This window comes from Phoenix dactylifera, unplaced genomic scaffold, assembly GCF_009389715.1.
Source record: "Phoenix dactylifera cultivar Barhee BC4 unplaced genomic scaffold, palm_55x_up_171113_PBpolish2nd_filt_p 001072F, whole genome shotgun sequence".
Taxonomy (NCBI): Eukaryota; Viridiplantae; Streptophyta; class Magnoliopsida; order Arecales; family Arecaceae; genus Phoenix; species Phoenix dactylifera.
In genome coordinates, this window is record NW_024068420.1 from 66,430 (window position 1) to 94,034 (window position 27,605).

General features: G+C 37.9%; 2 protein-coding genes and 1 pseudogene across 9 annotated transcripts; 1 reads left to right on the forward strand and 2 right to left on the reverse strand.

Annotated features, from left to right (window-relative positions):
- The first annotated feature begins 3,104 nt into the window (after positions 1–3,104).
- Positions 3,105–6,296, forward strand: LOC120107909 (annotated as a pseudogene).
- A 1,882-nt stretch (positions 6,297–8,178) lies between these two features.
- Positions 8,179–17,126, reverse strand: LOC103702888 (WD repeat-containing protein 70). 8 transcript variants are annotated; one of them, XM_039121434.1, is made up of 9 exons: positions 16,496–17,126; positions 13,184–13,396; positions 12,876–13,076; positions 12,451–12,558; positions 12,162–12,299; positions 11,768–12,019; positions 11,132–11,452; positions 10,807–11,019; positions 8,179–8,589 (listed from the first exon to the last, which is right to left on the reverse strand). In XM_039121434.1, exons 1-8 carry the CDS (start codon positions 16,931–16,933, stop codon positions 10,852–10,854), a joined length of 1,839 nt encoding a protein of 612 aa, XP_038977362.1. In that variant the 5' UTR covers positions 16,934–17,126; the 3' UTR covers positions 8,179–8,589; positions 10,807–10,851. The 8 variants fall into 8 exon arrangements, with proteins under 8 accessions (XP_038977362.1, XP_026658719.2, XP_038977363.1 ...); XM_026802918.2 differs by lacking the exon at positions 8,179–8,589 and adding an exon at positions 9,395–9,571 and having other exon boundaries at positions 10,848–11,019; XM_039121435.1 differs by lacking the exon at positions 8,179–8,589 and adding an exon at positions 9,395–9,591 and having other exon boundaries at positions 10,848–11,019.
- A 3,228-nt stretch (positions 17,127–20,354) lies between these two features.
- LOC103702922 (MYB-like transcription factor EOBII) lies at positions 20,355–21,528 on the reverse strand. Its single transcript, XM_008785560.2, has 3 exons — positions 21,327–21,528; positions 21,057–21,186; positions 20,355–20,954 (listed from the first exon to the last, which is right to left on the reverse strand). Exons 1-3 carry the CDS (start codon positions 21,466–21,468, stop codon positions 20,531–20,533), a joined length of 696 nt encoding a protein of 231 aa, XP_008783782.2. The 5' UTR covers positions 21,469–21,528; the 3' UTR covers positions 20,355–20,530.
- Positions 21,529–27,605: the final 6,077 nt, after the last annotated feature.

Sequence of the window (27,605 nt, forward strand, 5' to 3'; positions counted from 1 at the left end):
AATTTTTTGGGGAGGGGTACTTCATTGGGTAGCTCAATCATCATCATCATATATTTAAATCAGAATAATCAAATATCAGATCTTATCTCCTCCCGTCTCGCAAAAAATGATCTAAAAAATCTCATCTATCAACAAAAGATTGGCATTCATTTTTTTTTATATAAAAAAAATTATTTGCATCCACAAGTGTCCATCAGTGATGACAGCAGTCTCCAGTTAAGTGGGAAGATATCCAATGCAGTGCAACCCTACTCTGAAAATATGTAGCTTTTGAAGTGATATGTGGTTCTGGGACCTCGCTTGTTAAACACTTAAGGCAGCTGATGTCTTCATCTGAGTTTTCAAATAGTTATCAAGGAAATGCTAGTGGTATCCAAATAAGAGAATTTTTTTTAAAGAAAGTAGGAGGAGCAAAACTCCTCAACTTCATTGAGAATATGAAAAGTCCTCGACGTCAAGTAGGTTGCATCAGTTATCAAACTTTGAGGAGGAAAGAATGTTCATATCTTTTGGGAACCAACACTTTCTAAGCCTCGAAGGCAAGCAAGGTTTCCAGCAATTCTTGTTGATGTGTAGCATCTTTGTTGAGGAAGTTTCCTTTCCCTCTAGACTGTCCAAGCAAGTTATTACCAAAAAAATCCAAAGCCGCCTGGAGGCTAGAGGTGGCAATCGGGTTGAATCAGATTGAAAAACATGATAGATCAAAATCTACTAACCTAAATTCGACCTATTTTATTAAAAAGGTCAAAAATTTAGATTTGAATCTGATCATTTTATTAAGCAAGTAATCTAGCTTGAATTAGGTTGAAACAAGTTAAATAAATTAAATGGTTAAGCATTGCCACTCTTATTGGAGGGTTCTGAAATGTGTGCTTCTTCTCTATGAGCTAAGAAGCAGGTGGTTTGGGTTGAGAATTGTGAAAAGGGCAAACAAATATGGGGCTCATCTCAGCGCACCGCTACAAGAACGAGTAGCCATGATTGGTAATGTAGAGCAGCAAGAGCAAGAAACAATGTGCCGCTCTAAGTTTGCTAGCAAAGATAAAATAACTGTGAAAGGCGATGGTTAATGGGCTGTAGGAGGGTGCTTGTTGCATGCATCAAACTGGAAAAAATCACTATCTAAACAAGATAGCAATATTTATTTGATACAATTCCTAACTAAGATGATATTAATAACTTTGGTTTTTTGATGCGGGTTGGGTTGTATCTTTTCGTACAAAAGAACGATCCATCTTTTTTCATGATATTAACCATTGGATTGTGCCCCGCACAGCTCACCAAGTATTTCAAATTTTCTGCATAGATTTAAAGCAATTATTGTGCGATTCAATGGAAAGTGAAAGGAATCCTTCTTTCTCGTGAAAGAGACAACCTTTGTGCTCTCGATGGATGATTCTAAGCCCTGGCTGTACTCGTATACTCGATAACGATGTTGATGGCTTTTTGACTTTATCATATGGTTAAAGATATGATACAAATGATGCAGCATCAAAGTAGAGAAAGTAAAATATAGAAATTAGTAGACTAAGGAATTAATTGAATTTCTGAACCTCCAAATTTTCAGAATTTACTCCCTCTAAATATGATTCATTATGTGATTCAAACTTAGCTTCATTGGGCTTAGCATAAAAATATAAGCTGTTCCAGCTCTGACTTGTAAGCTTTTTGCCGAGCATTTATCGAGCCAAGCTAAGCTATCTATCCCTTATTTCATTCACAAGCCAAGTTGGGTTCAAGCTTGCTTCAATTATGAGACAACCTTTGTTTGATCTTGGCTTGCTTTCTAGGCAAGCCGTAACAAGCTGATCTCAAGTTAAGCATGATATCTTGGTTCATTTGCAGCCCAACCTACCTCACATGGTTCCATGTGTTCATAAGAAAATTAGGCTTAAATGCTGCAAAAAGTGGTGCTTCAAGTTTTTCTCAAAGCCAAGAACATACCAAACTTCTGACATAAATCCTAATAAAAAAAATCATGGTACAAAGTTCTAAAATAATATCTTTTTCTAAGCTTATGGTTTCAATATAGCACATTAGAAGTGAAATTCCTACTAGTAATTTTAAAACATAGTTAAATAAAAATATATACATTTAGCATAAAATATAAATATAAATTAATTTATTTATCAAGTGAGACTTGATTTGATTTGAGTTGGATTTAAGCTCAACCCCTAACCCAGCCAAAATCAAGACCCTCTTTAGGTTTTTTTTCATTCAAGCCCAACCTATACTGGACCAGAAGTCTACACCCCATTCACGTCTTATTACCACTACAAAAACTATGAAACAAGGGGGTTAAAACTTAAACCCCCTCCTCATGCCCTTTCCCATGTACATGAATGGGACTGCGTCATGTACCGGGACAATGTCAGCATATGGAGCCAATTAGCAAATGACCTCCTTTGTCCTCCACTGGATGTCCAAGATTCGGGACCCCTTCGCCTTCTAGAACTCTCCTTCCCCATCTCTCAGTCCCAATCTAAGAAAAATTCACCTGTTTCTCTTTCTTTTTTTTTTTGGCTAGATACCTGTTCTTTTTCTGTCATACAAATCAGCACCCATACACAGCTGTTTGACCGTTTTCACTTCGCTTTCAAATCCAACGCCGCCTGCAATTTCTTAAAACAGCAAATCCGCCAGCTCTTCTGGAGCCCTCTGCCATGTTCTCTTGAATCTGCCACCCCCCTGTTCCATGTCTCTCTGTCTCTCTCTCTTCTGACATTCCTCCAAACAAGCTCAGGAAACGAAGAAAGAAAGAAAGAAACTCTCCTCTCTGATTTCCTTTCCTCATCACCGACCAATCTTAGAGGACTGACCGATAAACCCATGATTTGCCTCACAAAACCCACCCAAAACCGCAACCCTTCTCCACCCTCCCTGCCACCACCCCAAAAACTCAATCCTCACCGCCACCCTTATCATCTCCAGCTCCTCACAGAACACCAAAGCAGGAGGAGGGCCTCCATGCCAAGAAGGCTTAATCCTAAAACCCCCTTCGAAACCCGCCAGGGGCCTGCCCCCAAGCTCCCCGCTCCCAGGAAGCCGCAGGGGATGAGTTTGGCCTCGGCGCGCATCGGTAGCGGCCCATGCGGGGAGGCAGAATGTGGGCGCTGTGTGGGTTCGCTACTGGTGCAGGGTTCAGGTGCTTCCCCTGGCTGGCCCTGAACTTCACCTGGCCATGGACTTGGTTTCAGCCCTCCACGCTTCAGTTGTCCAGAACACGCGGCAACCTCCCCATGGTGGCCAAGCCCCTGCTTGGAGTCCTCTCTGATGCTGTCTGCATTGGGGGTGCTCAACAGGCTCCCTTACATCTCCATTGGAGGTTGGTGCTCTTTCCTCTTTTGGTTTCGTTTTGCATGTTTTCTTCAGTTCTTTCTTTTGCTTGGTCTCTCTTTGCTTCTTATATTCCTTGTTTTGGCTCTGGGGTTTTGTATCTTGGGCTGCTGTATTGGTATTCGTTAATGGGTGTGCTTTGGCTATTACATTGCTTAATGGATGGAATATGAGATGCATATGAGAGTTTTGAGGTTCTCTATGGATTCTTGCCTCTCTCTCTCCCCCTCCCCCCTCTTCTTTCTTTCTTTCTTCTTTATTGCCTTTATATCATACATGGCTACTTTAGATTTTAGAAGAAGCATCCACAACTAGAACTAAATCGGCATAGAGCCGTCTTTTGTACCTTTCTATTTTCCTCACTAAGAATGCTGGTTTAGTTATGGAGTTCTTGGTTTTTGTTAGCTTGTTGATGAATACGTTATGAACTTGTGGATAATTAAGGTCTCTTTCTTGGCCAGAAACATATAAAGGGTGTTTGACAGTGTCGAAGAGGTGGTGAAACTTTCCATTCTTTTTCATCGATTATATTTGATTATATTCTGTTTTAATTTGTTCTGGCTTCCATCTTTGTTAATTTTTTAACTACTCACAAAATAATGCCACAGATTTGGCTTTTGAATAGAGTGCATATAGGGGTAGGAACTTTTCTTTCAAATCTAGCTATTACATCAAAAAAAATATAGCTATTATCCTGTCATATTTGGGATTTGTAGGGCCTTGTGATCCCAAATTTGCTGCTCATTGCTTGGCAAAGTAGAGAAAAGTGATGTTAAGACAACTTCAAAAAGATATAGGACCCCTACTTTGTCATTTGTTGTTTCATTGCCTAGCGAAGTATTAATGAGATTAAGGTATTCTGCTAATTCAAATGGCTGCCGTGTATAAGCCAGAATGTACCGCCTGTCGACAGTGAGAAGGCAAGATTCTGTATATTGAATATCTGTTTTCAGTGTTGATAGCTGATTTCAGCAGTTTGATTTGATAATTGATGTTATTAGAGGCTGGATTCAGTTGTAGAAATATCCCTCTGTAGAGGGCTAGGTTCAATTCTTGCAGTGTGTCAGTAGAGTGCATATGTTTAGCTGCGGCTAGCAGAAATAAAAAGTTCAAGTCAGCATCCTCCTTCAGATGCAATGTCAAAGTTTAAATTTTGTTGTACCTAAATTTCTCATCATCTCTTCATATTCCATAAATAATGCTAATGACACTTTTATGCAAGACTAATTGTTGAGGTGATGGAAGACATTCAAAAACCCTATCATTTAAAAAGCTCTAGGAATCTGACTCAACAAACATGGTTGTTGGTAATGAATGATGATGATGAATTCGTATTTGTTTCTTGCAACCTTTGTACTTTCCTTTATTATAATCTAACTCCAACCCCCCCCCCCCTGTGGTTCATTATTGCATTTATTTGTGCCGAACTGGTAATGCTACTAAAATCAGTTATATACTTTAAATTGTATTCTTATAACTCCAATTCGTTATGACCCTTGGTTATATCTCATACCTCTGCAGTTGTTGCATATTCTAGAATATGTGCTAATCACCCTTGAATCGAAAACTTTCTTCTATTTTTTCTGTGGCGTGAGAATAATTTAATCTTTGTTTGTGCAATAATAGCTTAATGATGTCTAACTTGGCTGATGAATTGCAAATTTGTGATTGATATTTTTTAACTGTTTGAGGCTTTCAGCTAACCGATAATTGGTTGCAGCCTTTTTACAGCTACTGTCTTGGGGGACACTTGCAGTAATCCCAGTTACCGGTGAAAGATTTCCCACATTAATGGCATGCATTTTAGTTAGCAACCTTGGAGCATCCTTCGCAGAAGTTGTGAGTGATGCTCTCGTTGCTGAGTTCAGCAGAACACAGAAAGCAGATGAGCTCCAGTCCTATGCATTCATGGCTTTAGCAGCAGGAGCACTCTTAGGCAACTTGTCTGGTGCGTTTGTCATCCTAAAATCTCAAGAGCCAAAGGTCATGTTTTTCACTTTTGCTCTCCCTACTGGCCATCCACCTTTCCCCTTTCCCTAAGCACAAAGGAGGCATCCCTTTGTTTCCTTCCATACTCAAATCATCATCTTGTTCAGAATTCATTAGCTGAAAATTTCATCAAACAGTTCTGTGACCTGACTACAGCAATTAATGAGGAAAGGATCTTTTATCCTCTTTTGTGGATTGTAGCTTCTATCGCAGTTGTTCCTGTTCTTTCAGGATCTATGTTTTGTTTCCAGACACAATGTCTGAAGCTCGACCCTTCAGTCATTGGTTTGTCAAAAAGTTATCGGGCAGCTGATGGTTCTTTCTGCAACTATGTTCTATAACCGTTTCTTGAAAAGAATCCCGATGAGGAGACTGATATTTGGAGTGCAGATACTTTATGCTCTCTCCCTTTTGTCCGACTTATTTCTAGTGAAACAAATCAATCTTAAGTTGGGGATTTCAAATGAAGTTTACGTGCTGTGTTTGTCGGCATTGGCGGAGGCTATTGCTCAGTTTAAGATCCTTCCTTTCACTGCTCTCTTTTCGAGTTTATGCCCATATGGGTGTGAAGGTTCACTCTTTGCCTTCTTTGCTTCATCTCTGTGCTTATCATCTATACTAAGTGGTATGTTTGGTGTTGGACTGGTTTCATTGATTGGGGTGTCTTCTGGGGACTACTCAAGCTTGTCTTCAGGAATCATACTACAGTTTATAGCTGCATTGGTTCCTTTGGGGTGGATATCTTATGTACCTGTCGCACGGAGGAGATGAAGAAAGGTAAGAGAAGATCAAGGGCATGGTGATATGGTCGTTGCCTTGCACAATTGTAAGAAGTAAAAACATAAGTTTTTGCGACCCAAAAAATTATTTTGAGGGGCTTTTTAGCTCCTCTTTTTCATTGCTGCACTGATAACTGGGACCCTTCAGCCTGAGTCCATTGGGTTGCATGTCCCAAGCAATGTGTGGCAACGGTATGATCTTTTTGTCATATTGAATGTAAATTCTTTTTCCATGGACACATAAAAATGTAGGCAATGAAGTGCACACTTTTATGATGAATATCAGTAAAACGATTTTGCCATAGTTTCGGAAGTTCTTATTATATGAATTTTGCACTCTTATCAACATCATAAGTGACCTAACTTGAACTAAGATTGGGCTCTTACACAGGCATAGCATGCTAGATGATCTAATCTTGAATTGAAAAGCAGTCTATTGGATCCTTTGGAATTCTTCCATGCTCTCCAACCCTGCATGATTAGCTTCCATGGGAATCAAAACTTGAACTGCCTCATTTAATTCTAATTTACTGGTATTGGCTTAGAAGAAGAAGGTGAGCTTTGTGCAATGGTAAGGTTGCTTTATTGTTGTCTGAAGGTGATGGATTTGAAACATGGGAATGCTCTCTCTGCACATACATGGAGGTAGGATTGTATACATACGTTCTGATCCTGCAAAGGGAGGAGTCTCATGCGCTAAGTCATCCTGGATTGGATCAAAAGTCTATTTACTTGGGTTCTATGTTGTGTGAGTGTTTTTATAATTTTATTGTTAGTGATTCACGGATTAGGGTGTTCTCAGACACTATAAACTCTTTGAGTTGATTTCCACAACCGGATTCATTTACCTGTAACCTAAGTAGCTGGCTGATATATGTAGATACTGATCAGGTGGGTAGATGAAATAAGTCACGAGGGGAAAAATAATGATAACAAGGAAGTTACTTTAAACTGATACTTGGCACATCGGATGCGAGAGAAAGTCGGATATAAAGATGTAGGGCGATGATCAACGGTCGGACGTCAACTCAGGCGTTCATTTTTAATAACGTAAATGTCAAGTCATTTGCCATGTTAGCTTAACAATCCAAGCCTGCTTTTCTTCAAACACGTCGTCAGCAATAGCTTCCAGGTGTGCTGGGTGGAGAGATTCAGAATCTCAGATGGTGGCATTTCCATTGTACTTATCATAAAGAAAAATGAAATGGTTGCAGATAACCTAGGCAAGATATGGGAGCTTCATGGCTAGTCTTGGACATGAGTTAGAGCTCTGCGGTGAGTTGGGAGCCAACTTGTGTTCAGCTCTGACACCAGCTTGAGCTCGATTTGCAGGCGAGCCTAGCTAAATCTAAGCTCCGTTTAGCTCAAAAAATAAATATCTAAATAATTTATATATCATGTATACATATATATATCATCTTGATTCCTATTTTATATATCAAAATTTTATGCTTAATTATTATAATTTGCATGAATTATAGTTTAACTAGCAAAGTAAATATAGCTAGATTAATTATTTTAAAGAAATAAATAAAAGCTTTAAGTGATCTCGAGTTCTTATTAGATCCTCGAGGCATGCTGTTTGCGAATAACTCGGGTTCAGCTCGATGTTAAATTAGCTGGCTCGAGCTCCACTCAGTTACAGAGTAAGCCGAGCTTAGGGATCTAGCTCTGCCCGAGCTTGCTTGATCAAACCAAGGTCTACTCACCGGCTTAGCTGAAATAAAGTTTGAACCTAGCAGCTTGGATGACATTGCTGCTCATGGATGTTTGATTCAGGATCTGTTCGAAAGGAGTATGCTTTTGGTCAAATGGGCAGCAACCAAGCATATCTTTCCTTTTAGTAGAGCTAAATTAGATTGAATACAGATCAGATACTAGCATATTCATGTCCATATTTATTTTATTTTATAAATACAGATACGGATACGGATATTTATATTTGTTTTAAATGAATATGGATACAAATCGGATACCAAAAGTATAGATATAAATACGAATATAAATCGGATAATTAAATTTTATAGCCATACAATCAAAAATATTACTAAGTAGGGGATAAATCAAGTTAATAGCATGTTAATGTGGTCATTTATTTTTTTAAAAAGTTTATGAATGACATATAAAATAAAATAGAATTACAAATGAAATCAAATATTCGAATATAAATCAGATAGTTGTCAGTTTATATTCATATCTATTTTTTTTTTGATTGATATGAATATGAATATTAGTTGGATGCTCAAATTTTTATTTATATCTAGATAAATTCGGATATGAAAATGAATCCAGATAGATATTATCCGATCTACTTTCACCCTTATCTCTTAGTCTTGGATAGGGAACTCAATTCGGGCTCCACCGGCTGGGGCACTCCGTGGTCACTTGTTAGACGGCTTGACTTCTGGACTAAGAGGTTCCAGAGTGGACTTCAGTTGTCAGGTTGAGAAATCAGGAGCCATGTTGGCCAACCATTTTACTGCCACTGTGAAAGCAAGCAAACATATAAATCATATGAAAAGACCAAGGTTAATTCAATCCATTCAATTATGCATGCATAGAATAAATTCTAATTCTTTAAAATGATAACTTGATGTTGCTTCACCTAAGAAGGATCAAAACCAGTAAATATTAGTGAGCAGCAGCACTTGGCTTGTTACTCAAAACAGCCATCCCCTGCCTGCTCGCCTTGACCGGCTGCCACACCACAAGACAGTGCCCAAAGCCAGGTATGACAAAGTGCTAAATGGCTATCCTCAAGTCCATCTCAATATGTAGCCTTCAAAGATAGCCTGATATACCATGCCTAGTTGTAACAAGATTCAAAAGCAAACAGAAATTGAAGAAGCTTAAGAAGCACATGAAAATTAATGTCCAGCATCTTGTGATCTAGAATACTTTGCATCCAACCACCAAACCAATCAGAAAGCTGAAACAGAGATAAAACCCCACCAATACAAAGGAACAACCTACAGATATGGATGATCAAGACAATATTCTTCTCTTACGAATTTTATCTAAGCAGTTCCCAAAAAAATAAAAAAAAAAAATAAACGTGAACCCTGGATTCAAAGTCTAACTTGGAAGCTCAATAGCCAAATCCCAGGCACCGAACCCTCTCTACAATGTGCTGTAATCAGATACCATTAATAATTGATAATTATTGACATCCAACAGTCAAATAGCCTCTGTGCATCAAAACTTATTGTTCACTGAGAACATTTACTGCAGAAGGCATCCAACTGCTAACTTGTGCATGTGTAACAATCATCCGTAAGTCCAGAAATAAGATCAATGCACACATTTCCATTTAAAAGATGCGATTCGTGCATGTTTCTCCTATCAGAGCAGATCACTCTGGGATAGAAGTTAAGAGAAACAAGATTCCATGTACTTTTTACAAAACTCATCTGTCGCTTGACTTTCTTGATGTTTCTCAGGCAGCGCGTGTTCGCATTCTTGAAGGACTGCGAGGGAGGGGCATTAGCTGTTTCCAGAGGCTGCAGTCAACAACAATAAAAGAAAAGAAGAAAATACAAGATGTGTTTTTAATTTAACAAAAAAAAAATGCATATTATCTATTTGGTTCTCAAAAGTTTTGCAAGGCCTACCATGACATGATTTACAGTTCTATCCAGGACTCACATGACAATCTAGAAGGTAAATTTTTCATTAATGAATAGCATGCACATGGCCATTGACTTGACGAAAACTAGAATTTGAAGAACAGAAAAATTGGCAAATGACTAGTTTTAAATTACAAAAAGGAGGAAGAGGGCTATCGAGAGTGGAAAGCAATAGCTTGCAGGCAATCTCTATGCACGGTTTTTAGGACTGACACCGGCACAGTGATTATCGAGCTTCCAGATCACAAACCACCGTCCAATGTCACACTTATCTACTCATTAGAGCCATGATCATGATGATGATCAACGAATCAAATTTGAGAATTCTTTTGAGGCCACAAGAATCAAATTTCTGCAGCCTAGAAGTGCTTCTTGAGATCACTTGCCTCATAATTTTGAAAAACTCTGAAGAGTCCCATATTTGAAATCTAAAGCAAGGTGTACTTTAACAATGCTTAGACCACACCAGCAAAGTGCATGGGAATCAACAATATTTAACAGCAATGTTTTTCAATCCTTTTCTAAACACCACAAAACATTTGATAACTTTTAAAGCATCTTCAAGAGCCACATTAGCAAATAGTACCACCTAGGGGACAAATCTAAAATGAACCAAGCATCTTCGAAAATACCAACTTCATCTGACTTTCACCTAATGATGCATTTGGAACTAAGAGGTTTCCTCACCTAAACAAAGCATCATTAATAGACATTGCAAATTGTTATCTGGATTACAATAGCATCTTGGCATGAGATCTTTGACAGCTTAGCAACTGTGCACATTTACTGAACCCATAGCACACATTCTTAACAGTTACAAATTCTAGCATTAGCAACTCAGTGTACTGCTATAAAATGCAATAGCACCTTCAGCACCCAACTGATTAAAGTTCATTTGAGGAGAGAGATTGCTGAGTAGATTTAACAATTTACTCCATGGGAAATGATACAATCCTGGATTATATAATATATATATATATAGAGAGAGAATATATATATATATATATATATATAGAGAGAGAGAGAGAGAGAGAGAGAGAGAGAGAGAGAGAAATCAGTAATGGAAAATGGCTCACATGATAGGCTTTGATGATGATATAACAAGGTAAACCATTACTTGGTTATTTCTCTTCTTCTTCAGAATCAGACTTTGCAAAAACAGGTTCTGGCTGAGAGTCTGCATATGCAGGTGCAATGTACTTAGGGTCTTTTGCTGCAACATCAGCATATTTAAGTATTGCCTCCCTTGGATCTTCTTCCATCCAAGTCTCCTTGATTAAACCACCTTGCTGTAACAAAACGTTGTTAATACTCAAACAAGAACATTATCTTCATATCTATGAAAAAAGAAATTCAAAAGCAAAATTTCACAATAAATTCTTTTTGGCAAACTTTATGTACCTTCATAAGATACTGCGTTAACAAGCTGCCTTTAGTGGTACCAACTCTTCCACCAAAGCCTGGACCTGTGACAGGAAGTTCTGGCTTGTGTGATTTCATGGGATCTTTCAATGCTTTTTCACGTTGACGTTTACGGCTAGGCTGGTCTCTAAATAAGGGCAATGCATGCGGGTTGTGAATGACTGGTTGTGCCTCAAAATCATCTACAGATTTTTTCCTTGGAGCTCGTCCAACACATACAAGAGCTCCTCTCTTACTGATAGATGGATCATAAAGTATGTGTGTTCCTCCTTCTTTCTTGTCACCTACTGTTGCAAAGACCTTCAAAAGCAACAGATATTTTAGCATGACATGCTGTCCTCAATTATTCCATCCAGGAAATAAATATCTCATACTATTGCAAGCAGGAGGGGGAGGAAAAGGCATGGATAGCGAAATCCTTGATACATGCATATGAATATAGTACAGTCTCCTTGCTGAAGCATAAAAAGGATATTATAAAAAATAATCCATTAACCTTAAATAATTTTTTTAAAAAATCTAACAAAAAGAAGTAGAAGTGTTCAAAATTTATGGGTATCCGTACGTGCATTATGTGAAGTCATAGATGCCATAATCACAAAGTTAGGAGCTAACCTGATTAATCTTTGGGTGCCAAGCGCAGCATATAACACTATATTTAGGAGAAATCCCCACCCTTGATACAAGCTCAAGTTTCCTTCGGTCAAAGAAGCAGAGTAGACCTCCGCTGCTGCCTTCTTTTTCAACAGAGGTTCCGGTAAGTATTAGTTGCTCATCAGGACTAAATGCGGGATTTGTCTGAGCATAATGATTTGGAAGGTCTTCAAAGACTTTAACAGGACTTTTCATTTGCCGCAAGTCCCAAACCTATGCAAAAATTTAAAAACACAATATTTTACAATAATTGCAAATTTAAATATTTGGGAGAGACAAAAAGTTGCAAAATGAAGAATGAACACTCCAAAACACAAGAACAGTGGTACAATATGAACGACTGGTAAAATATTACCTTAAGTGTACTATCAGCACTTCTTGACAGAAGAATCTGCCCATCAGTAGAAAATTTTAGTCCAGTAATATCATCAACATGTGCTTTCTCCACATGTATATCTGGTCGGCTTCCCCATCCAGGTTTGATGCTCCATAACTGTAAAATATGAAGCAATTCTTTTAGTGGACAAATTGTGAATCCACATAAAGACCATGCCATTCAAAAAATGTAGGTCAAAACCCAAAGAACAGGCTTGATATTAAATATTTAAAATCACTTAAGGAGAACTGAAGCATCATGCTGGTACCTGTATGGTACCATCCCCAATGCCACCAACAATGCGCTTGCCTTCGCGATCCCAAACACATGCTGTAACTGGAATTCTTGCTGGCCTTGCTAGTTTAGGCTTGATAACCTACAATGAAACAGCTTCTTAGAATTCCTTGATCGCAACATCTTTCACATAGTAAAAATAGATGATATTATGTTTCAATTTGTCTCGTACAAAATTTCATCTTTCAATAGCAAGTGTAACTTTAAGATATCTTCTAATGCTGGTGGGAGCTGCACCAGAAACTGACTTGCATTGTTCTGAAAAAAATCTTTATAGCTATTTACATCTGAATGTATGGAAAATTTTAGTGAATATTTTTTTCTTTAAAATTGCTATTAAAATTATTTAAAACTTTAAGATTTTCGGTTCAAGCTTGTTGACTGAGTAATGAGATAAACCTGTTTTTGACTTTTGAAGTCAGCTACATCCCATATCCGCAATGAACCATCTTCTGAGGAAGTTAAGATAGTCTCCTTTGATTTAGGGTTCCACTCTCCACCAGTCAATCCAGAAATATGCCCCTTTGTATTTTTCAGGTCACGTATATACATGTCCCCCTTTATGAACTCGCCCAAAGTAAGCCCATCTCGGTCATAAATCTGAAAGGTACATATAGTTGCTTGTTAGTGCTGTCTAAACATAAAAAGGTACCATGATAGGAATCATATTACAATGCTTCTGTCAAATTTGTGAAAAGGAAAATCACCTTAGCCTGTGCTGAACCTGTGATGCACAAAAATCTGTCTGATGTTGGACTCCAACTTAAACTTCGGACTTGGTGTCCCTCGAATGGTTCCAGCTGTCTGAAAGATTGCAATTTGGAATTCATCCCTTGAAAGTCATACATACGGACAGTATAATCATAGCTACCAGAAAGGACTCTCGATCCAGAATGGTCGACAGCAAGAGCTGAAACAACCTGCAGTTGAGAAAAGTGGAACACAAAAAGGCCATAAATTAAAATTGTAAATTAGAAAAAAAAAATGGCAAGATTTGTAGATATTAAGATACAAGTTTGCTGAGTAATTGATTGATCCCCTACTTGGTTTTGATGTGCCAAAACATTTTGAGTGCATTCCTTGTTGGACTAACAGCTTTAAACAAGTATTTTCAGGGTAACAATGCTATAACTTCAAAAGAATATCTTAGGAAATGGTTCATGGATCTTAAACTCAAGTTTTGGAACTATTCAAGCATTTTTCAGAACTCGAGTCGACTCCCAGAAAGTACGAGTCGACTCCGGCACAAGCATGGCATACTCGCACACCCTCGAGCCGTCTCCACAAAGCGGGAGACGACTCTCTTAGACAGACAGAAAGAGGTATTTCGGGTCGCAAAGTGCGAGTTGACTCGAGTCAAGTGCGAGCCGTCTCCCATCTTTCGAACAAAGCACGAGTCGACTCCCAACCGTTACGAGTCGACTCTCTCAGACAAAGCAGAGAACTCGTTTTTTCCGCGGACCAGGACGCGAGACGACTCCCGAATCGCGCGAGCCGACTCCAACGAGAATCGACCGATAATCTGTCAGAGGGATCCCGAGCCAAAGCCGACTCCAGAATCATGCAAGACGTCTCCCACTTCAATCGAGCCGACTCCTGGACGGGCGAGACGACTCCAGTTTCAACGGACGTTTTGTCAGAAGTACCAGGCGCGACAGAACGGCTATTCTTCTGAGTCTAACAGCTAATTTTTCAAAACGGAGTTATAAGAAGACCCATACTCAGTGAAACAAACACACACACGAAAAATCCAAAAGGAGAAGATCAAGCAAATCGTTTGAAACAAGAGCTCAAAGAACATTCAAAGAAAAATCGAAAGAAAGCAACTCTTCATCGAGAACCCATCCTTTCTCCGCACCAGAGCCAAAATAGAAAGATCCTCCATTGCTGACTGATTCAGGAGAGGATCCAAAAGAAAAGAAGCAGCATCTCAATCGGTAAAAAATTCTCTGAGAAGCTTCTTTTCCCTGTCCTTGTTAATATTGTTTTATCTGCTTTTTAGAAGCTTGTACTTACATATTCATTTTTATATTTGGGTGCTTGATTCAATCAAGGAATTAAATCAGCAGGTCTAAGGTTGTAGTTAGTGATCCTTTGTGAAAACCAACCGGGTTGTTTGTGAGCCCGAGTAAAACAAACGAGGTGGTTCGTTGTAAGCCATTAAAATAACAAGTTTGGTTGTAAGCTTGTAAAACAACCGTGCTGTAATTCTAGGATTATAGTGAAAATCTCAAGTGAAACTTGAGGAGTGGACGTAGGAGTGAAACTTTCCATTCTCTCATTGTCTTCATTCCTCTAACATTCCATACTGACACTTTAGATTAATCACAAGTTAAAAATTCCACATTTTAATTAAGACCCAATTCACCCCCCCTCTTGGGCTGCTTGTTGGGCAACAAAGTTGTTTTAGAAATTTTATGATGTTATCAACACAGATTTCAAGCACACAAACAATTAGGGAAACTTTGTCTAGCATGTGCTCAAAGAAGAATGCTAGTATGATTTGTCATATTAAATTGTCTTTTTTCCTCCTTTGTCTTGAGTCTCTTTCTAGGTCTAGGTTGAATAAGCCTCATTACTACCAAGTAACATTCTTAGTGCCACGGAGGTTACAACTCGCACTTAGTTGCCTGAAAAAGGCATTCAGCATTAGCCCTTCAAGAGTTAGTGTTAATGTGAGAGACACTTATAATATTAAGATATTTTGATAGGTGATACCAAGATCCGTAAAGCCAATCTTATATAGTTCGGAAAAGGCATTTTGATAAAGGTATAGGAATTTTATTTTGAATCAGTTTTAACAACATTAGCACAAAACAAGAATACTATGCTTTGGGAAGTTCCATATTTTTTGGCAACAGATGTAATATATGAATATGTGATAAGAAACAGAAGCATATCATTGCACTAGATCAAACAGACAGAAAACAATACATTGTACCATGCTTTTGAAGAGACTAAATTTTTTTATCATCCTTAGATCATGTCTTATGTAGCTAGGATTTAGATTAGGTGCAGGTTGGGTTTTTATCATTTTTATTTGTTTCAACTAGGTGATTTCTAGGAGTTTTTTACAAGGTGAAAATACATATAGTTTTTAAGTCATTATTCTCAAATAATAATTTACATGAATTGCCCCTATGCTTAGGCACTGATGGGTTTGAGTCGTTTTATAAAGGGTTGAAGGAATGCATACAAATTTTGGTTGTAATTTGATAATTCTAATGAATGAAAATGTGTTTAGCTTTTTGGAATGAACCCTCTATCTTTTTCTCTTCTCTCTCTATTCTTCTTCATCCATCTTTCCTCTTTTCTGAAGTCCAACATTCAGATCTCGAACAATCTGATTACTTTATCTATAACTTCTTATCCTTCTATTCCAATTTCTTCCATCTCTTTTACCATGTATCCAAATCCAAAGCAAATGAAATCCAATTTCTTCTTCTCAATCTAGTCTTCCCCTTCCCCCTGTACCAATCCTCTTAATTTTCCATCCTTTGCCATACAGAAAAAAAATATCATGGAAATTAATCATCACGAATGTTTCTCAAACTAGTGGTAGAAGCATGTGTTGATTTTATGCTGCAAAAACAAGTCTTGGCATGAGGTTGTCCTATGAAAAGGATGGAATTCTTAATCTTGTGAAAAGCAATTGGATAGCTTCAAACAACTATTGCGAGACTACTACGAATGCTTGGTTATGCTTATAGATTACAGGAACAAAATTAGGCTGCGTCAAGTCCAAGATGTTGGTGCACTGGTGCATCAATGCTAATCCTTGTGAATACATGAAGCATGGTGATTAAGACAAGCATGAAGAATTGTAGTATCAAGAAGTACCAAACAAGCACCTGATTAACAAGAAGTTAACTTTCCTACGTAAGAAGATCTAGACAAAGCAGGAAACAAAATTATTCCTTAATAGATTCAAAGAATGATTCCACTTAATAGTTCTTATCAAGAAAGAGATTTTGGAAAGAGCAAATGAGTTACTCCATAGAAACAGAGAATCCGAGTACCTTCGAATGCCCTTTGAGCACGATCTCATTACTTAGAGGAATCTGAGGCAAATCCTCCGGCGAGTCATCCATTCCAGAGTCCGAACCATCATCATCCGAATCCACCTGTTCCGAAGCCCGCGGCGGCCGCGGAGGCCCAATCATCATCCCATCATCCGCGTCAGGCTCCGCCTGAGCGGCCGCCGGAGGCGGCGGGGGAGGCCCAATCATCACGTCATCTTCCTCCTCCTCTCCCCCGCCGTGCGGTCCACCAGCAGCATCTCCTGTGCCGCGCTTCCCCAGCTCCGGACGGAAGCTAGGGCTAGGGTTTACGGAGGCGGCGGAGGTCCGCCGGGTGAATGAGTGGACGGCGGAAGGCTGGGGCTGGGCCTTGGACGGCTTGCCAAAGGAGAGTGGGAATTGCGCCCTAATCGCCTCGTCCATGTCGCCGGCGTCCATCTTTCTCCCCGCGCGCGCTCGTATTCTCTCTCTGCTTTTTCTAGGGGGATACTCTTATTCTCTCTTTATTCCTCTCCTATTCCTCCATCTATCGCTGCCAATTCAAACAAATTTATGCTTGGAAAACTGTCCGTGACAACCAGCCGACTCAAGCATACGGTGGGCGCTTCTATTCCGGATAAGATCCGAGCAAGATTCGAATAAGACCCCGTACGAGGCACCGACTCGAAGAAGGGGGAACCCCTTGCGATCAGGCGTACTGCCGTCAGGTCTAAATTTTGTTAAAAAAATTTTAAAAAAAAGAACTGGTCATATCCAGGTTTGATTAATAAAAATATCACAAAAATCATCAAATCTTCGGATCAGCTTGATAGTTAACTATAAAGCAATGATTGATTAAAAATTAAAAAAAATACATTTAATTTAAAACCAAATATAAGTATCTAAATATATGCTATCATGCGATACTTTTTACTCTATCAATTAAATTATAGCAAAATTGCAGTTTGGAAATTGAAATGTAAAAATAAAGCTAATATTATATATACAACAAATAAATTGAATAATTAATCAGGATCACGGCTACTAAAAATTCTAAATCCATCCATGCCTAATTCATTCATCGATCGCTTGAGATTAAGTTAACCACCGAGTTTGCAAGTTGGAATGAGAGTCCTAGTATTCTCTTTGAATGCTATTATAAAATAAAAATTTTTGAACTCAAATCATTGTTGGAAACTAAATAATCACTATTGTGGCGGCTATTATTTGCCATGTTGATGTGTATGTGCTGAAAAATAGCATAAAATGCATTCATATTATCATACAATGGCTGAATCATATCTCATTTGGGCTTTTAAAAAAGAATTACAAGTAACCTTAAGAAATTTCTCTCAGTAGATGTGTATATCCTGAATAATTTGCCATTGGTCTAAAACCTCCTAAATTTCTGTGACAAGAGATTCATCCATTTGCTTCCACATCCGTAGGTGCTTAACTTCTCAGTGTCTTCTCCCAAAAGGTTGTTGTTTTAATGATATACGTATCCCTTACACAAAAAGAAAAAAAAAATGGATCTTATAGTTCATCACAATATTTGTCTTCAACCAACTTTTTGTCACTCATAAAAGCTAGCCTATTTGGGGGATAGAGTTAATGGATGATTTGGCCCGTGTAAGGGTTAGACTAATCCATCCAACATCATTCTGAAGCAATCGACATGAGGCGCTTGTGGATGCTCTAGTCCAGAAAATAAGTAGGAGCAACTTTTAATTTATTATGAGTTCAAAACTTGGTTCCAATTAGTTTCATGTGCAGCAAAGTCTTTGTTTCTTAGGAAAATTTTGGAGCTTATACGTTCTTTTCCAAAACTTGATTCTTGGCTCTTTTCATCCTCCATGCAGTCTACCAGGAGAGTGGATTCGTCGATCTACCGTTGACACCCAAACACTTTCTAATTTTGGTCCGGATAGCGTTGCATGAAAAGGCATGCAGTGAAGCAAGATATGGCTAATTGATTTAGATACGGCTTCGCAAAGAGCATATCTTTCATCGATTTGCGAAGCTTTCTGAGACCATCCATCCTTGATACGTAGGCTGTTCTTTTGGGAGCAAGCTACATAAAATCTTGTCTTCTCCCTTGCTGCCAACTTCTGAAGGGCCTTATAGAGTAAAGGCACAATAAACCCTTAGAATTTGATCAGAAAATAGGTGAATTTTCACCAGCATAAAGCAAAGAGGGGTGAATCTCCTAGCTGCCTGATACAAGAAAACAGGTTGATCTGAATTCTACACTATTGATACATGCTTCAGGGGTTTAGATCAAGATTCACCGTCTCAGTACCAAACTCTGTACCGGTGCTACGCTAGCATATGTTGGTACGATGTGGTACAGAATTTTTTTGGCATACCAAATATAGGTATCTTTCGATTTGGGCCGATACGATGCACTATAGTTTAGATCATGCATGTGACTATCAGGATAAAAAAAAAAAGTTTGTTTCGACCTCTATCATAGGTGAATTGCCTAATTGAAATATTTTATTTATAGTGTTTTGCTTGATCCATCAAGATCTATGTTCTCCTCCTTATCTATTTCCAGATATTTTTGAGAACAGTCACATAGAATTTATTATTCAAGACTGAATACATCAAAGTTCCAACTAAAGATCATGAGATCAATTAAATAGTTTATACATCGAACATGTCCATTGTTCGAGATGACAGAGACATTTTAGCTAGAAAATCAAGGTAGGTGGCAAAATATTATCTGGTTTTACTTTTGGTTTCCAAGGATAAGGAGACCATATGAATGCGAATGAGATGAGCCACGCCGGGCACTAAACGGCTCAAGCTCGGCTGGTTACATGAAATTAAACTAGCTTGAGCTTTGTTATCAAGCTGAGTAGAGGCTTTTTCTTTATATGTTAATCCTGAAGTGTTTAGGCTTTTGCTCTCATTAGGTCAATTTTATTTTTTTTCATATGAATTTCGAGCTTGGCTAGTTTTTGAAGTGATTGAGCTTAATTGAGCTTTATGGGCCTACTCATGAACATCTCGGTTCATTTGCAGTTCCATGCACAACCTCAAGGATGAAAATATACATGTTCACCCCCTAGTATATATGAAATGGCTTTTGAAATATTTCTATTGAGTCCCAAAAAAAAAAGATGGTACAAAAAATGATTCTAGATTCTCTTTTTATGAATATGGCCTAACAACTATCACCCTGATAACGTGAATATATTATGATGAATCGCCTTCAAAACAACCAATAAATCTAACATTTCTCCCATGGCTTCTTTTAACCTCACCTTGTTCATAAGAGTGCCTTTCTAGCTAGAATAGTTTAGGAAAAGAAATTAGCAAATAAAGCACAATATAGTTAAGATGGCCGGGCCGAACCTCTCTGCTACCCACAAAAAACTCATAACCACCAAAAAAAAATTTTGTGAGAAGAATAATGGCTGATAATTTAGTTGCATATAACTTTTATTTGATATAAAAAAAGTTGATATCTCAGTAATCCAAAGTTGGCAGGATATTTTATCACCAGCTCCCATTTTTACCTTCAATTACTTTGTTTTCTATTGTCCTGCCTCCTTTTATGGAATTATATAAGTAGCTTGTGCTCGCACTGCTTATTATCTAGTTAGATACTTACTGTTCTCAGATCCTCAGCATAGGGCTCCCCTTTTGCATCATAACTGGATATCCACTACTACCATGGGCAAGAAGATAAAATCTTTGTGTGCCTTTTTTAAATCTCAGCTGTAATATAGATGATTAGATTCTTATTAGTGGGAGTAACATGAGAAAGAGAGAGAGAGAGAGAGAGAGAGAGAGAGAGAGAGAGAGAGAGAGAGATGCAAATCATTTAATTAACTTCCACTAGGGATAAGGGAAAATGGGCTCTTTCACATATAATATTATTTATGTTCTCATCATATAAAAGTGACAAAAAGGAGGATTGGGAAAGCATACCATCACAACTAAGTTTCAAGTGATGATAATATGGTAGTGCTCAAAGTGGATTGCTTGCATCCTTATCCACCAACATGACACATTTAACCCCTTCTCTCTCGCTCTCTATTCTCCTCAGTAGAAAGTAAGCACTTGATCTTGCATTGTTAAATCACCACGACACACGCCCTCTCCATCATCATGTATGTCATCAAGGTTCCACAGGCTCCCCCAGGCCTCTTCTTCGCTCGAGCCATCGCTTATGGAGCCGCCGCCGCCGCCCTCGCCCCCTTGAAGCATATAGTTTAGGGGGTACATGTAGGCCATCTCCTGCATGTCCTGTGCGAGTGCTGCTTCCTCTACTTGGGTCATGATCCCTCTCATATCAGCTTGCTGCTGCTCCTCTTCTCTCTCCTGTTGCTCTTGTTGCTGCCTGAGAAATCGAGCTCTCGCCTTCTCGATATTCTTCGAGGGCTTGCTCTTCTTGAAATGGGTCCTCCAGTAGTTCTTGATCTCGTTGTCGGTCCTCCCGGGGAGGCTTCGAGCAATGGTGGACCACCTACACATATGATACCATGGATGTTAGTACACGCTCGATGAAAACTTTGTGAAGAAAACAACAAAAGAAGGATTAATTTCTAATGAAGAAATAGAGTGTCACCTGTTTCCCCACAAAGCATGGAGCTCAAGGATGATATTCTCCTCATGGGGAGTAATCTTCCCTCTTTTGAGATCAGGCCTCAGGTAGTTCACCCACCTTAGCCTACAGCTCTTGCCATTCCGTCTGAGCCCTAAAATACAAAACCAAGAAGCATAGAGTTGGATCAAAGATAATGATCATGAAAGTACAGCAATGCAACAAGCTATGAATTTAGTCACAGAATGAGCTCATAACTGGCTCGCCAAGTGGGTGTAGAGGGCTTTCGATTACCTGTTAGCTTGGAGACACAGTTCCATCTTCCTTCACCATGTTGGTTCACATGCTCAATGAGGATCTCATCTTCTTGGGCAGTCCATGGACCTTTCCTCCAACCATTTTCTAGAGTCCCCCAACTCATGAGCTGCCCCTCCATATATGCTTCCAACCAAATCACTGCCTAAAGAACTACTCTCTATTCATAGGCTGTCTCCCGGTCAGTGTGACAATGGTTTGGGAGTGTGCTTTCTTATTTATATCCTAGTTCGAATCAGCATCCCCACCACACTAATTTGTAATTAGGAGAGAATTTACTTAAAGGGCCACCATCTTTTCACTATATTGTTATGGTGCTCAAACTCTCTCTCTCTCTTTCTTTCTTTTAACCTTGTTGCGTGTGCTATGTACTTCAGATTACTGACACCACTACCAAGATTTATTATTGATTCCTGTAAGTGATCTATTGGTCCCAAACCAAAACAACAACAAACAAAAACTTGATTTTAATGTTAAAATTGTTAAGAGTCTGCTTTAGAATCTAGATGAAAGGGCTGTAATTGCTGGTATTGAGTACAAAGTTTGATGTTTTAACCTCATCATTTCAAAGGAGATATACTTAAATATTTATTGGTTTAGTGCTAATTTAACTTTTTATCCGAGGCCTAGGACGGTTGTTAGGTACATTGTGCTCAACACGCGAGTCATTCTTCATAGCTATCCGCATGCACTAGTGGACATTAGCCAACTTACTGCCCTTGGGTTGGCACTTCAGGTCAACAGTCAACCGAGACAACGTGTTGACTAAGTTGACCAAGAGTCAAACCAAGACACTATCAGTTCAAACCATCTCTTATCAGAGCATTATGGCCCACATGGAGCCTCACTTTTGGCGCACCAAGATGACATATTACGGTCGAGCCTTTTTTCTGAAAATTTAGGTATCAAGTTTATAGTTCTTCAGATCGTTGTATCATAAGCTGATCAAGAAAAATTGCATGCTAAATTAGAGGTTTTGAATTCATCTTGTTAGTGGAAAGCCGGTGATGCTTCTAACGTAGCATCATCGCAAAATTAAGAAGTCTTTTTTTTTCTCTAGGGTTAACTGAACTTTTGTTCCGAAAATCAAAAGACAGTGTTTAGCTAGAATCTAAGAAGGATGTAAAATACCTGGATCCTTTATTCTTAGACCTAAAAGCAAGGCCTAGGGTAGGCCTTCATCAAATTAAAGACCATAAACAGGCCTAATCAACGTAGGTTTCGATATAGACGTCACATCTTAGTTCTTCTCACAAAAGAACAATATAACTACTCTGACAGAGATGCAAAGTATATTGGTAAAAAATGGTATAATTTGCCTTAAGAAATATGATAAATGTAAATATATGACCACTAAAAATCAATCAAAAACTAGAAGCATAATAGAAACATTGGTCACTAAATAAAAAGTTGAAATTTGAATATATAGCATCCTATATGAATCTAAATCTAGGTTTAATGAAAGCAGCAAGTTGTGGGTCTGCATATATTACATATCCTTTAAGATGCCTCTTATTATGAGTCCAATGGAAAGTATTTTGATGCATCCTCTCAAATCCTGTACAACGAGTTGTCATGGGTCACCTAGCCCAATCACTTTCCCTTATTAACTTCGAATATTAAAATTTCTTGGTTAAAATGTTGATTACCCTACTCGTGGCATATTGAAGCATCTAGACACATCATAATATGCACCTAATGCTGCATACAATGCATTCTTAATCAAAAAATTTGACAAAGCACCTCAATACATCATAGTTGTCACCTAATGCTACTTGCAATGCGTCACTAATTAAAAAAAAATCGATGATCATATGTGGTACATGATTCACGCTGTAAAGCATATAAACCCTAGTTTATTCGTCCCTCGTCAAGAATGTAGGAGGGTATCCTTTAAAAAAAACATAAGCATGGCCCATTCCGAGAATCAAATCAAAATGACATAGTGTTAGATCCTTAGTTCATTTTAAATATAAGTGCGGACCACTTACCCTACATCCACGTACCTTTGATGCCTCTTGTAGAGGCGTGCCTTTAAGGGACAACCACCTAATCAAGAACGAAGTGGAAGATGTATGTGCCTGATACGGTGAGAAATAGTGGGTGGTTGTTGTTCCCTTGATAGCGCCCACAGGACCCATGGCCTCTCTCCACATGCTACTACTAAGAATTCTTTCAACTTGCTTTCGGCTTTAGTAATCTTTCTTTATTGGCTTGAATGTGGGTAAGCATGAAATGAGATATCTATATATTATATGCTTTAAGCATGGGGCGACGACCTTGACCCATCATCGTGGCGACACCTGGTCGCCATGATGTAAGAATTAGAGCATATAATTATACTAAATGTTCGCTACCAAAAAGTTTAAGATTATTACTGAAATGCAATGTTCCATTGTCATGAGCCTCGACTCGGTGACTCATTGGAGCCTAATCTCCAATTGTTAACAAGTCTAAATTAAGAGTGTAGCATTTGATCCCTTAATTTGAAAGAAACACTATTTCACCAGTTGTTATTTAAGTAATATTAAATCTATTATCGAGGGATTCAAGTTTGATTCTAAGCTGTTAAACCCGATTAAGCTGAGTTGCATGCGTTGTTTATGCTGGTTTGCTTAAAGAACAATTTAACTTTAGAATAATTAAGGGCAATATCAATCATAGTTCAGTAGGATACAACATACTAAAAAAATATCAAAGAGGAAAGAAGCTTTTGAGGGGATTTCTTTTCTCTTTTTTTTGTGTGTGTGTGTGTGTGTGAATCAAAACATTCTCAAGGATTCGGAAAGCAAATGCGTAAGTGGTTCTAGAAGAAAACAACTAGTAATTACTAGGGTTCTAGACTAGACTCTTACAAAGAATCCATCCATTTTACTTAAGGAACTGTTAGTCTGAGTCATTTGCCAACTGCTTGCAAAGCACATAATTGAGATGACCCTGGATAAATATAGATTTTTATCTGGTGCGTTGTTCATTGTGTCATTGCTTTTCGCATGCCAATATTTCTTGATATCTAGTTTCCCTGGCATGGGACCAGAGCGTGGTGGAATATCTAATAAAATATTGATATGCAATTATAATTTAATGCCATCCACATTGATATGGGGCCAAGTGGGACAACAAAGATCACTCACTACAATAATATATGAAACTTTTTTGTTTTATTTAATTATTTTTTGTTCACCTATAGTCTTAGTCTAGTTTCATCATTTATGAATCCATACATATATACATATTTATTTCTAGAAATATTTGAAAAATATACATACATACATACATACATATACTTATGAACAGATATGTATGTATATATCTGTGTATATATGTATGTATGTATGTATATATATGTGTGTGTATTATGAACTTGGTAATTCAAGAATAATTTTTATGCTACTAAAAAAAATTAAATGATTACTTAATTGATCTTCATTTACAAGAAAGCGAAAAAGGCTGAAGATGTTTAACCCTGTTATTTCTTGATCTTAGACCCTTCAACTGAAATTCTGTGATCAAGGCTCTAAAAGACTGAAATAAGAGGTTAAAACAATCCAGGATAAAGAAGAAGGCGTGGATGCACCGAAAGTTGTGTTGGAATAAAATCAAAAGCCCTATTAGAATCTTGTACTGTCACAAGAGTTATCTAATAAAATATTGATATGCAATTATAATTTAATGTCATCCACATTGGTGATGTTTTACATGGTGTGAAGAGGGACAACAAAGATCACTATCGCAACAAAAGTGTAAATGAAACTTTCTTGTTTTATTTAATTGTTTCTTGTTCACCTATAGTCTAGTTTCATCATTTATGAATCTATCTTAGATATGGTAGAGCAAAATATTTATTTCTAGAAATATTTGAAAATATACATACGTACGTATGTACGTACGCACAGATATATATGTATCTATATATCTATGTATGTATATGTATATGTATGTATTATGAACTTGATAATTGAAGAATAATTTTTCATTCTACTAAAAAATAAATGATTACTCAATAGAACACCATGCTTCTAGAAATAGCTTTTAATCTTCATTTACAAGATAGAGAAAAAGGCTGAAGATGTTTAACCCCGTTTTTTCTTGAACTTCGAACCCTCCAAATCATGTTCTATGATCAAGGTTCTCAAAGACTGAAATAAGGGGTTAAAACCATCAAGGATGAAGAAGCAATTATGGATGCACCGAAAGTTGTGTTGGAATTAAATCAAAAGTCCAATCTGAATCTTCTATCTCCTAACCCTTCCAAGATTGATTTTAAAAGAACAAAAATTGAACTTCATTCACAAGTATCCAATGAGCTTAAGTTTTACAAGCCAAGTCGATAAAAGATCGAGTTTCAGTCCAATACATATTAGCCTAATATATGGTATCCACCACAATCAAGATCGATTTCAACATCAAATTACTTTCAATACATCCAACATTTAGTTAGCTTTCCAATGCATATTGAACTGCCTTAGTTGAGGCTCAGATGGGGAAGCTTTGCCTATTTTATGGAAGACCTATCATGCTGATGCATTGCTTACAAAATTTGAGATTGTTATGAAAATGACATCAATGACCACAAAAAATTATTAATCAGACATAGCAATTTACTAATCAACTAGATGCTCTTACATTGCCTATCATAATTTACATGTTAGTCTTTGCATGGTGGTCTCGTAGAATTGATATTGCGACCAAGTGGAGCTTGATCATTGGCATAGACATGTCAAACAGTCAAAGCCATTCAGACCAAACCATCCCAAAACCATGGCATGTAAAGCGTAGTCTGTTTCTTCACCATCCACCTCTCTTCTCCTGGGAAATTCCATTAATGAAAATAAAAGAAACCTAACCCCAACTAAACTCCTTTCTTCTTATCACTCTTTAGTATCGAAAAAAATACTACAACAAAAATAACTTGTAGCAATAAATTGTTTGTGGTATATAACTATTAGTGGTACTTTATAATGAAAGCCACTATAATTTTGTATTCTAAGCATATAATTTAAAGTGCTGGAAACCAGAACTGCTATCATGGTATTTAACTAATATATCAATAAATAATATCATAATTTGTGAGATTTTACAAGATTGTTGCTAAACCTTAAATTGTTCATTTTTATACAAAGTTTAGATCTAGTCAGCCTAGAGCCATCAAATATGTTATTGCACATATTATTATGATCGTCGAATATCTAATGATCGGTATCTTCATACCATTAGTATATATAGGTCACTAGTTTGAGCGGACTTATATTAAAATATTAAAATAAAAATTAAATATTCTTAACAACAAAGCTTTGAAAATATAATAAAGAATAAAATAAAGTAAAATTTAATTTTTCATTTTTATGAAAAAGAAAATTATTTTTATAAAAAAATAATGATTAAAATATGAAATACCATAATGCACATCAAATGAATACTCAATGATCTAAATATATATGAATAAATTAAATTAATTTATTTTGCATAATGATAATAGATATTGTAGGCTGGTGGCTAAGAACTTGCTATCAAAATGAGCGATTGTGCCCACTGAGGTGGTAGCTCAGTGGAACTGGGCTTTTACTTCTGCCCGCGCAGTCCGAGTTCAAAACGCGCGGGCGTCGATTGAATGAGGAGACTGAATGCTCCCCGCTCGGACACGTAGGGTGGGAGAGTTTATTGGTCCGCTGATAGTCTCGGTGGTGCGAGATGTGACGTACTCACACGGAGAATTCGTATCGAAGCCCATAGAGGTAAATCGAGCCGAGCCCACGGGTGAGAAGGGTATGAGTAAAAACGACCGGCATGCCCAACACATGGTCAGTTCTACCCACATCGAACATTCTCCTAGGGAGCCCAGTGGGGGCTGTTATGCGGGGGTGGGCTTGTTCCTTCTCCTCCCTACCTTTTTTTGCCTAAGCAAAAAAAAAAAAAAAAAAAAAAAAGAAGAGCGACAGTGGTGCTTAAAAATGCTGTAAATAATTATTTTTTTTATAGTGAAATATGACCGCCGCCGCCTCCTCTCAACCTTTGCAGCTGTCTTCCAAGTTCCACCCCTCTTTCATCTTCCACATTGGAGATCTCATGGGGCCACTTCATTCCTTAAAGCCACCTTACCACCCCAACCCACCATTATTGCACCACCTCCTCATCTTCCCCTCCTCTTATCCACCCTCCCCCTCACCCTCTCCGAGATCAGAAACATCCAAATTCGTCGCCAGGAACCTGATCTTACTCATCTACTTGAGAGGCGGCCATGCGGCCGTCCCCATTCTC

What these genes read in the sequence shown, in the direction of transcription:
- LOC103702888 (XM_039121434.1), bottom strand. Translation starts at nt 16,933, where the DNA reads ATGGACGCCGGCGACATGGACGAGGCGATTAGGGCGCAATTCCCACTC. An exon ending in TGCTCAAAGGGCATTCGAAG is followed by an intron (nt 13,397 to 16,495) that starts GTACTCGGATTC and finishes TCTCAACTGCAG; the next exon opens with GTTGTTTCAGCTCTTGCTGT. An exon ending in TTGGGGATGGTACCATACAG is followed by an intron (nt 12,300 to 12,450) that starts GTACCAGCATGA and finishes CATATTTTACAG; the next exon opens with TTATGGAGCATCAAACCTGG.
- LOC103702922 (XM_008785560.2), bottom strand. Translation starts at nt 21,468, where the DNA reads ATGGAGGGGCAGCTCATGAGTTGGGGGACTCTAGAAAATGGTTGGAGG. An exon ending in CTGTGTCTCCAAGCTAACAG is followed by an intron (nt 21,187 to 21,326) that starts GTAATCGAAAGC and finishes TTTGTATTTTAG; the next exon opens with GGCTCAGACGGAATGGCAAG. An exon ending in CATGCTTTGTGGGGAAACAG is followed by an intron (nt 20,955 to 21,056) that starts GTGACACTCTAT and finishes TCATATGTGTAG; the next exon opens with GTGGTCCACCATTGCTCGAA.